Source organism: Dreissena polymorpha, chromosome 3 (assembly GCF_020536995.1).
Source record: "Dreissena polymorpha isolate Duluth1 chromosome 3, UMN_Dpol_1.0, whole genome shotgun sequence".
Taxonomy (NCBI): Eukaryota; Metazoa; Mollusca; class Bivalvia; order Myida; family Dreissenidae; genus Dreissena; species Dreissena polymorpha.
This window is the reverse complement of record NC_068357.1, coordinates 135,247,203-135,258,981: the sequence shown is the minus strand read 5'-3', so window position 1 is coordinate 135,258,981 and position 11,779 is coordinate 135,247,203. Positions and strand designations below refer to the sequence as shown.

Genomic DNA, 11,779 nt, shown 5'->3' with positions numbered 1-11,779 from the left:
TACATGATAATCAAGCATGTTTTCCCATTTCTCTCATTAAAATTGGAATTAAAAAGTATCCTTATAAGCAGTATACACGTTTACCATTTAATGTGAAAGACGACCACTGAGATGTTTCCTTATGTGTAAGTTCGTGTTTGCGAATGCCTTTAATCCTAAACATTTTCCGTTAGTTTCTCTAATTGAGCAGGTGAAATAATTAATAAAAGGCTCAGAAACTGGCTGGGATTATTTGATCTATTACAACAACAATATACCTGTTCATCAAAGTATTTTAAACCTAATGAATACGAGAGAGCGGATAATCAAATGTTAACCACGGGAGCCATATCTATCATATAAATTAAAAATGAAAAGGACCTCACATGGAAACCTATGGTACACTTAAATTAACATAGGCCTCCGATGAAAGTGTATCAGATACGTCACGTCATTGACCACGGCCATTCACTTTACTGCTTTCAGTGCTGTTGTTAATTATGTTGAAATGTTAGTCCTTGTTGGTGAAGATATTTTCACGCGTCATGGATTCTTCTCGAACCAAACAACGGTTATCGGATTTGTGCACTTAATGATGCTTACTCGGTACAATCTTGTCAACACACGCCCGTAACCAATGCTTGGGCCCTCGGGCCCGGACTTACCAAGATGTATGTCGAATAACAGCTTTGATGAAGTCTAAAACTTTAGACATTGGTGTGAATGTCACATAAATGTTTAAAGTTTGAGACTTCAAAAAGGTGCTCATATAATTGTTGGCATTCTTTCCCTCTCAGAGACAAAGGGAAAATTGCTATGTGCAAACAGCATAGAACCAGACCAGCCCTTGAGTAACTCGCAGTCTGTTCAGGTTTTATGCTGTTTGTTGCTCATCAATATCTACGGGTTGGAAATGAAACCTTTAGAATTTGAATCTTGTAAGGAAGGTCTTTAATTAAATTAACTTTATGCGGGATTACACATGCGTCAAAATACGTATTTAAGTGGGAAGGGTTAATTAAATAAATAAGCCTTCCCGGTTTGGCCAGTCCATTGAAAATATTCAGCATACGTCCTGCTATAAGAAAGTATTTAGCTGCATTTTATCGTGACGTCAGTTGTTGTTGCGTTGAAATTGTGTTGCTTCGGTAATTTACAAAACATTGATGTAGTAAATTGTTTTTTAATATAAATAAGTGAATTATTGGTATTTTTTATTGCTTTAATTCACATGACATCGAGTTTTTATTAACAAAATGCATGTATTTTGATTAACAGTTATATTGACAAAGGTTAAAAATATAGATTTGCGTTGTATTGTTTCTACTGTCCTAAGATGTACTCCCAGTGCATCATTGAAAAGTGTATTATCCTCAAATTGGACATTCCTGTACAGAATGTACGAATTCTGTCAAAAGTCTTTAGCTTTGCTTTTAGTTTGCACTGAAAAATGCACAGGTATTGTTATTTGTCAACTACATCAATAATACCAAGAGCACGCAAATAACGTCAGTTTATTAAATGCACAAAACGTGTTCTTGCAATTAACTCGTTTACGTAACCAATTCTGCATTTGTCAACATCGATACTTTTAACTAATGATACTGAAACCGAAACAGAAGGCGATTGATACGTATAACAACAATTGCATGTGATGTATGCTTTATTCCATGATTAATGGGAAGATCGGTAGTTTCAGAAAACCGCTCTCCAATATTCCAACATTAACTGCTGTTTTGCTTTCACTTTGTCAAAAACGAGGCAATGACGAGCATTGATCACTTTGGGCTGTCAAAAACGAAAAAAATATCTATATAATAATGTATGAAATATGACAGCGACTTTCTATGGTCACTCGAATAAATAGTAAATCAACAAATATGCAAACTCTTGGAACAAACAGAAATGTATTTAATGAATCGAATTTAGCATAATATTCCATAAAAAATCCATAGCCGCCCTTAGACCTAACTTTGATATTTTGTAATTGCGTACAATAATGAAATATTTTATTATTTCACAAAGTCAGTAAAGTAAAGCTACCGTAAATATTTTCCGCAATTATACACCGTCGTGAATTCAGTCTGGTCAGGGCTCATTTCGCACGGGTGGTCGTAATGGTCGATTTTACACGAAATGGTAGACATCGGGCGAGGTAACACGAGCTCGTGATTCTGTACACGCTCGTTTAATTGCCTGCAAATGACACAACATAAATATTTTCTTAAGTTGTGCTCTTAGAGTATGGACTTGCGTATTGTGACAATCATATTAAAATGATAAAAGTAGATTCGTTGTGTGTGTATGTATGTTTCGCCATGTTCAAAAGTATTTCATTCATATAACGGCATTCAGTAACCCCCCGTTCTCACATAGCTGCGACTTTACGACGATCATCCCGATCAAGCCACGATCTGAAAAAAAAGGATTGTGGCCGATCGGAGTCTAAATAGAGCAATTTGGCAAATCATAGTCTTCATTTCGACCGTTCTACGATGCCCCTACGTCAAACGATTACTGCCGCGACATTCAAGATTATACTACGACGCTACGCAGAGCTTTTACTGCGGTTTTACTTCGATCATAAAGATCTCTCCACGATGCTTCCGCGCTGCCTGTACGATTACGGCGCTTCTATTAGGCTCTTTTTACGACTTTACACCGATTCTTGTTAGCTACGATCCCGCTACGCTTGTTTTGAGCATGTTCAAAATAAGCGTGGCGAGAGCGTAGAGCTCTCCGATCATGACGACTCTATCGCGATAATACTGCGCTTATGAAGACTCCACTACGTTTCTCTTGCGATTTGTCACGATCGGCCACGTTTTCGGCCACTCGTTGATCGTAGTAGAAGCGGCGTCTATGTGTGAACGGGGGGTAAATCAACACTTTTCTGGGGTAGCTAGTTTACCGGTGGTAAGTGCACATAATTATGTCAGCAACGGAGAGCTTCCTTACTTGATTCAGAGTTTGTAGAAGAACGACCATAGACAATTTTTAATGATCGATCCCTTTCAGGTTATCTTTTTTTAACAGGGGATCTAATCCGAGAACGTCGGATTTGTACTCAAGCTCTCTACAAACAAAGCGAACCGGCCAAGATATTAAACGTTTGGTTCATGCTTACTTCAGTTGTAAACATTTTTTTCAATGGCGCGACTTTTCTAAGCCATTTATTAAAATACAACGAATACACGACAGATGTGTTTTAGCAGAAACTTTTGCACAGCTTAAAACCCATATTCAGTATATTATATATATTATAATAGTCATTTTTTACGAAATTTGATGTTCTTTCATAGTTTTCTGTCAAATAAGAGACATAAATAATTGTATATGCGTCTGAATGTAATCACTACAACTGTCTACGCGAGAAATAATTAATATAATAAAAAGCAACCCCATAAAAATTATAAGGAAAGAACATGCATTCGGACTTCTAAACGGATTATCAATCGAGATAAACTTATTATCGAAAAATAAAGATTATAATGTGCATAGCATACTTGGAAAAGTTAACCCACACACGTACCTCACTCGTTTCCTTCGCCAGTAAATTACAGCTACCATTATGCAAGCGACGATGAGGAAGCATAGCAGAGACGACACGGCGATTGTAATACCAAACAGAAGAGTGTATGATTTCTCAGAGGACATCAATTGCGTAAAAGGCATCACATCTACAAAACATTACTGCATAATACATGGCTTTTAAAGAACTGATTGTATATGTGAGAGCAAAGTTAGAAAAAGCAACGTTTTAGGTAATAGAACCGGCCATAAGTTAAAGTGCTAAATGTACACTTGTACATGTATTATATTTGATGTTGATGCACGGGCATATATAACTTAATATATTTTCAGTTATTTTGAGAAGTATTTTTAACTAGTTTCTCAATTCAATTCTCTATTTTGTACATTTGTTATGTTTCATTAAAAACAGTAAATGTCATTTGGATTTCGTTTCGAACACGTGCACTTACCACCACGAAACATTGTAAAGAGCCCTGAACATTTTGAGGGAAAGTAGCGATCTATGGTGCAACATTTGAACATTTCTTCGTTCATAAGCTCCGATGATGATGTAACCGTTGCCTCGTCGCCCATTTGTGTCACATTGATCACTTTCGATATTTCTAACTCGGGCGGTGGGCGGCCACCTGTTGTCCTGCATTTGATATTCAGATTTCCGTTGATAGGTTCTGATATTAATTGCGGAGTCGATGACTCCTCTGGAAAAAATACACATACATTTTCAAAACGTAAGGCTTATCAAAGTCATTGATAGTTAGACTACATAATTCAGATGATTTCAATATTTTCAACCATTGCATAGTGGAATTGGAAAATGTGCTTTACATAACATAATTAAATACTTAAATTAACAGTCAAATGCTTGCAGTCTCTATGACAATCAAAATAATACACGTTCTCACTGGTAATGTATATTGTCGCCTTAGAATAGGTTGAAGTAGGCTTCCCTGGTAGTCCGACTTCGCATCTAATAGTGGATAAATGATCTTCCTCTCTTACAGTATAGCCACGTGCCTGAAAGATGCCATCGCTTCCCATTCTCTGGGCTTGTATTCGAATATTCGTTCCGATGTGGAAGGTGACATTACTGTTGTCTAAGATCCCTTGGATACGGCAGCTTGCCATCAGAGGAACGTTGGCTTCGGAAAATACGCATGGGTGAGTGCATGCTGGCAGTTTCACGGTGCCCTCAAACACCGCGCTTTTTCTCAAACCTTGATTGGAAACAGAAACATGTATTTTTATTATAATATTATAGTATGCTATCCATTGTTTTGTTTAATATTACCCAAACAGACATGCCCTATATTTTAATGTGCTTCTGCCTAAACTTTAACAAACTCCTGCAAGAACACAGAAAAATTACACAAATGTATAGAGATAATAAAAAAGGAAAAAACAGTCGCTTACACTACAGTTCATGAAACAGTTATGTGAGTTCACTCTTATTTGAAAGCGCTGTCTTCACCAAAAAAACGCGTCTTTACTTACTAAGACTGTGCTCAAAGTGTGGTCATGCGAGACTTCGCAATATCTGACGTTTTATTATTGTGTAAATCGTTATAGAATAATTATTCGACACATTTAGCTTCTTTAATTCTATATTTATATGCCGAAACAATTGGCTAAAATAAATAAATGATAATTTACTGGCATGCATAATGTCCTTATTATGTAAATAATGTTGAATATTGTTTTCGTTTTCATTCCCTTGTGGTCATTAATGTTACTCGAATTCCACGATTTGGCGATTCTCTTTCCATTTTACTTTTTAGATATACATTATTAAGTCCCTTCAATATCAATAAAAACACTGTACGAACAAAGGAAATATAGTAGATTAAAAAATGTGGAATCTTACTATATTAAAATAATGTCATACGTTTAACTTATTATGTTTTGTAACAAACCTTGCCCACTAGCGTATACATGTAAATCCCACAATACAGCAAGAACAAAAATAATAAACATATCCGATATTTGTTATGGATAGCCTGCTACAAAGTTTTATGGTATGATAATACAACTGAGTAAACCGCTTATAAATTTCAAACCAATCGCGCCATGTCCGACTTTCATTTCGTGATATAGATGCAACAAGAAGTGAAAATCTAAGTTATTAAAGAATGACTGCGAAGAACTGATTCTGATTGTGTCTATGTGATTATCTTCCGCTATGCATGCTTTGTCATGCGTCTAGTAGTCATCTTTATTGTTTATTTTTAAAAGGTCTGTTAATCAGTATTTTTTTCCTTAAAAGGATCGTTCCTCTTTTGTCTTGAAACTAGCCTGCATCAATGCAAGTATGTATAAAGCTCGACATTTGAAAACCGGCTGGTGAACGAAAGTATTTTACTAAATGTGTTGCCAAAAAATTTTAACTAAGTAATGCAAATCAGCATTTAAAATGTTTGAACACATGTGTAACCGATTTAATTTAATTATCAATCGGCACTTTGTTGATAATCTAAACATAAATATTTATTAAACTTATTTAATAAAGTTCTAAGCCTAATTATTTGTATAAAATATGCGAGTGTAATGCTTCAGTAGGTGATAACAGATATTTATTAATGCGATGTACAGTATTTAGCAAAAACGTTCAATGAAATCTTCGATTGCAAGAAGATGAAGTTAGAATAAGATTGTTGACATTTCTTCTCAACTCCCTGTGTTAGCCATTTTTTAAGTTTAAAGTTTAATTCATCGCAGAAGGAAAATATATACATATTCAACTACGCAACCTACTTAACCTACTTAACGCTAAAAAAGCATCAAACAAGAGCAGATCAAAAGAATACTGTGACGAAACTATCAACTATGAATTCACAGGAAGATATTATGGAGATATTATGACCAAAGCTTCTAAACAATATACTTACATGGCTAAAATTATTAAGATAATTTATTGTTTTACGTTATGACGCTACCGATAACATTTGACAGTCTTCATGTTCAGTTTCACCAAATAGTTAGGTTAATCGCAGAAGTTTAAACCAGTAAACTACGCGTTTTTTTGCAACAATTTAAGTTGTTCTCCGTAAGTTGTGCTCACGAGTAAGGTAATTTAAGATTGAAGAACATGTTCAACAATTAATATAATTAATATTAATTTAACAATTAATATAACTTTAAGACTTGATTAGTCGGAATAAGACGCAATACTGCGATCATTGAAGAAAAGTTCTGTCTTCTCAGAGAATTCTGGTATATATTGTTGCATCATAAATGTACCAAGATTTTTTACGGAACATATTGTGTGTTTAAACTACACAATTGTATAAACCATCTTTCGTTTATTTATAAGCAATTAAATTTAACACAGCATAATATGTATGAACGCAAATATTTATCATCACATGCATATATACGAATCAAATATTAGTGCATACCAAAAACAAACCGCAGAAGCACTGAAGTTGTTCGCTATTGCATAATCTGAGACGCAACTCATTTTTCCAAATGATATTATAGCTTTTTAAATCGCAAGTTTGAAATGAACACAACCCATTCAAATGTATAAAGCGTGTGTCTTAACGCACAGGTCGAGATGTGTGTGCACTGTTTGTCATCATATTTATGTTCTAGAGATAAATAAAACAAAATAACAACATCGTGTCTCTTTTTTAGACGTTCTGAAAGCATAAAATTATGCTGAAAATGGTATAATGAGAACCAGTTTATATAAAATGAAATTTGCAATCACCATCCTATTAAATGAACATTGTTGGAATATCGAATATCTATCACACTAAGAATATAATGTCATGATGGAAATTCCCTTTTCAAAACTTTGTTTTGTCACCATATGCAATTCAAAATAAACAATAAGAAAATTGATGAAAAAAAATTGCGAGCAGTACTTTTTACTCACGAATTAGGTTGTAATAAAGACAGCGCTGCTGACCCATACTTTGTTGTTTATGCATTTGTTGTTACCCTAGTAGTTCACACGGTGTCAACCAGTCTCAGACTTTAACATCTGTATAGAACGCTCATTAATGCGCTTGTTCGGCACAGCTGTCTTACCCAGCTTTTCACCTTAAATGAAATTTGGCTGCATCACTGTGTCTGTGCACAGCGTAAATGATGTAACACTGTTGAATGTACGGAATTCCGGACTGCTCCCTGCATGTTCAAACGACACATAGACACAAATTGTGGCCCAGTTACAATTTCGAGTTAAAAATCCATCTCACAGAATTTCATGGTCGGTCACTCAATCGTCAGGGAAAGACATAATTTACAATCGATTAACACAATTTGCTTTCGATATGAGAAAAAACAACAACTCCGAAATAGTATAGTGTCACGTCAAGAGGTTTATTGTTTAATTATCTTACCACAAATGTTTGCCGTACTCGGTCAGTACGTCAGGAAATCGTTCCTGAACGCCTGAATAAGCTACTCTTATTTGCCAGTTTGTCGCATTTGCTTTTTGAATTCAATTTATATCGAAATGCATTTTGCCAAAATATACCATTTACAACTCGCGATGAGATTTAAAAATACCCGCGTCATGCGAAAAATGGGTCTTATGCCATACGCGCCCATCATAGCTATAGCCCACCCAGCCTGCGCATGTCTCAGTCTGGTCAAGAGAAACATAATGAGACTATAAAACTTTGAGTGATTTTATAGCGGACAGCATCGCCTCTGACAAGACTACGCAAATGCACAGGGTGGACTTGAGCTACGCTGGCCGAAACGCATTAAGACCTATTTTTGCATGACGCGGTTATAAAATTGTGATTTGAATGTTTCGAAAGAAAACTGCGTGTTACATATTAATACGATATATGTCGATGGTGGAGAAATAAACTCATGATAAGCCACGTGAGGACACATATGACCTTCACTCCCGTAGTATATGTCGTATTAATAACCAACCAAGGAAATTATACATATCCACAAGCCAAGGCCTTACAAATGGAATTATGTAAAGATTTGACCTCCACAGGTGGTTAGCGTGAGTGAACCTGTCGATTTGTTCGAGTTTAACAAAGAATGAACCACAACATAACTGTTATAATAACTGTATAGGTATCAACGAGCAGTGAATACAATTCTCATGCAAACCACATTAATTGTCTTCATAATATTTTTCGTAAGAAATAAAATGTTTCATTTAATTTCTTTCCATTTCATCTTTATTAATTTTCGTGTAATGACATTAACGTTTCACTCCTCTACCCCCACGCCGTCACCAATTTAAGTACTACATTTTTTTAAACAATTTAATTTATTTAAAAAATTAAATTGTTGTTGTTGTTGTCACTTGAAAGTCGCATATTCACCGCATGAAATGTGTGTTATGCGAATATGGATAATATATTTCCGATAGTCACAATGTTTCTCAATTAACAGCGTATTACGTATCATTATGAAAGATATTTAAATAAAATTCATATGCATATTACAATAAAACATTCTCCTTTAAACATTGTTTTTTGCTTTACATATTGAAAGAATGGTTCTATCGATCACTTTGTAAAAAAAGGTGTTGAGTTTTTCAGGTTTTCTCCCGTTGATCAGAAAAGAAATCGGCTGTGTGTGTGTTTATAACCCTTTCAAAAGCACGAACCGTATCGACCGCTATTATTTATCATTGGTTGCGTGCATTTGTTTGTATTTTGAGGACAATCATACATTTTGTAGTTTCAAACTAGCTCGTACAACGATGTTCCTACGACTTGTTTAAGTATTTTTGCTCATTTAATCTACAAACACACTCCTTGCCATGTAATCTAGTGATTGCACATGCCAAATCACATTAGTTGCTTTGTTTTTTTTAATAATAAAAATATGTTTTTTAATATATATATTGAACGTAGTTAGGAATAAAACGGTACAATAACATGTTTATAATAAGAGTATTATATTACCAGTCATGTATACCTGAACCTTTAGTAGCCGTGAAATATTGTATTTCTACGGGAATCTTCTCTAGTCCCATTGCAAGGATCAGTAAACACGATTGGAGAAAACCGTTTTATCTCCGGAAATACTTAAATAGTAATAATAATGTTTATGTGCCTCAAAGTTACAAATGCACTTTTCCTATAAACACAAATATTGGATTACGCTTACATTTCGAATTTGAAATGTTTACGACCGATCTTGTTGGTTTTAATACGGTGGCATAGAGGTGACATTCACTCCTCTTTTTTTGCCACGAGTTAGCTATGTCGTGGCCACGAGATAGAAAAAAGAGGAGTGCAAAACTAAATAAAAGAGAAGTGCAATTAAAAAAGAGCGGTGCAGTTAATAAAGGAGGGGTGCATTAAACAAAAGAGGGGAGAATTTCGAGATCTCGAGATCCCGAGTTAGTCAGCCAATCAAATTGTGTGTAACATGTGTAAATATTCTGTACGCATATATATATAGCTGGCCGAAGCGGGCTTTTAATGTGATGATTACTTCCCTTTGTATAAAGATCACCAAGGACGACCATATGGAACAATTTGATTGTCTGACTAACTCGAGTTAGCTAAGTCGGGATCTCGAAATAGCTAAATTTCTCTCCTATTTGTGTTGATGCTTATTTCCCTTTGTTTAAAGATCAACATGAAAGACCATATGAAACAATTTGATTGGCTGACTAACTCGTGGCCACGCCACGAGGTAGCTAAGTCGGGATCTCGAGATCTCGAAATTCTCTCCTCTTTTGTTTAATGCGCCATTCCTATATTTAATGCACTGTTCTTTTTTTAATTGCACTCCTCTTTTATTTAGTTTTGCACTCCTATTTTTTTCTATCACGTGGCCACGACATAGCTAACTCGTGGCCACGAGTTACTAAGTCGTGGCCACGAGATAAAAAAAGCGGAGTGACATTTAAAAAAAGAGGAGTGAATGTCACCTCTATGCCACCGTATTTTAATTCTAAATTCTATTCGATAGCAAATACAATTATGAAACACCAGTATCATAAAGAAACGTATGCCAGTTGTTATGTACATATAGAAATGTTAAATGAAGAGAACAAACTATTAAAAACTTTTGGTAAATCTAAAATCAATCCCATTGCTTTATCTTACCTTCATCTACATGTGGAAATATAAAACATTCATGTTTACGATTATTGACAAATTTATTAAATAAGTAGTTAAATAAATATTTATAACATCAATTATTAAATATTTTCAGTGTCGCAGGCGTTGTGGTAGGTGTGCGTGTCACAAATCGAGGGCTTGGAATCGTCGACTGTATGGCTCATACGTCAAGAAATATATAGTATAAACTCCTATAAAGAATAGATACACTCTTTTAAACGCAAAAAAAACTGCAGTAGTGACATCATGTTTTTGATCGTACATACAGTTCTAAAAAATGATTTGATGTTTTTAGTTAAAACATTTAAGTATAAATTACTTGTTACATTTTGTTGCGAAAACAGTGCACATCTAATCCACAAGAAAATGCCACAATGGACCACACGTAACTGACAGTGGTATAAGGAATCGGGCTTTAAATAAATGTCCGAAGTTATCTGTTCAAGATTTGCTAATTAATGTACCATATTCTGAGGCGATATTCAGGTCCAAATCGACTGAAACACGAGTTTTTTTCCCCCGAAGTTTATGAGGTTCTCCCGCATCCAAAGCTCTTCTATCACTCCTACCTTATTATTAGACACACACAGTTGTCATGAATTTTGAATTACAGCTCCAATTGTAAGTCATTTAGTTTTTAATGAAAGATTTTCAATATTGGAAGCCACAGTACCCGGAGGAAACCCCTCCTGTCCGGTATGGTCCTCATCAACCAAACTCAAATGTTCATTGAAACGGGAACTGCACAAGGTGAGACGCGCGTGTACCGAACTAGTACGTTATTGTACGAAGCGTAACGCTCCCACACGCTCAACAAGTACCAATATGTTCCGGAAAGACACGATGCGATGTGGGTGAGAATATGTCACGATTTGTCTCGACTCGAATGATATCAATTTACTTTCACATCATTTTAGTTTGAGATCACAATACATAACAATACGTGTTTTGACTCGGATTGACTGCAATCACCACCGTGTTAGAGTACAAATGGATACGGATTGTCGCGTATTTAACGACGCAATACTTTGTAAAAAGAATCAAATACAAACGCTCGAAAGCTAGTTCCATATACGAAGAAGAACATACAATAAATGTTATTCTCAAGAAATATTTTAACATATTAATGAGGCCTAATGTTTTGAAAAAATATTAAAGGAATATTGAAATATAAGTGATGCGAGTGATGCGAGTGTGACGATGTCGGAGCG

The 11,779-nt window shown here is 35.1% G+C and overlaps 2 protein-coding genes across 4 annotated transcripts in view; both read right to left on the bottom strand.

Annotated features, from left to right (window-relative positions):
- The window catches only part of LOC127871566 (uncharacterized), a 12,836-nt gene extending 7,184 nt beyond the window's left edge, over positions 1-5,652 (bottom strand). The window contains exons 1-6 of one of the 3 annotated variants that reach the window (XM_052414627.1): positions 5,424-5,652; positions 4,416-4,727; positions 3,963-4,211; positions 3,512-3,659; positions 2,023-2,175; positions 1,630-1,767 (exon numbers count right to left, since the gene is read on the bottom strand). In XM_052414627.1, the coding sequence (XP_052270587.1) occupies positions 1,758-1,767; positions 2,023-2,175; positions 3,512-3,659; positions 3,963-4,211; positions 4,416-4,727; positions 5,424-5,484 (933 nt within the window). In that variant the 5' untranslated portion in view covers positions 5,485-5,652 and the 3' untranslated portion in view covers positions 1,630-1,757. Of the gene's footprint in view, positions 1-1,629; positions 1,768-2,022; positions 2,176-2,277; positions 2,394-3,511; positions 3,660-3,962; positions 4,212-4,415; positions 4,728-5,423 lie in introns of those variants that run through there. The other 2 variants (XM_052414626.1, XM_052414628.1) reach the window with 2 other exon arrangements.
- The window catches only part of LOC127872616 (serine/threonine-protein phosphatase 6 regulatory ankyrin repeat subunit B-like), a 32,981-nt gene that overhangs the window by 9,154 nt on the left and 12,048 nt on the right, over positions 1-11,779 (bottom strand). The gene's annotated exons all lie outside the window — the stretch shown is intronic.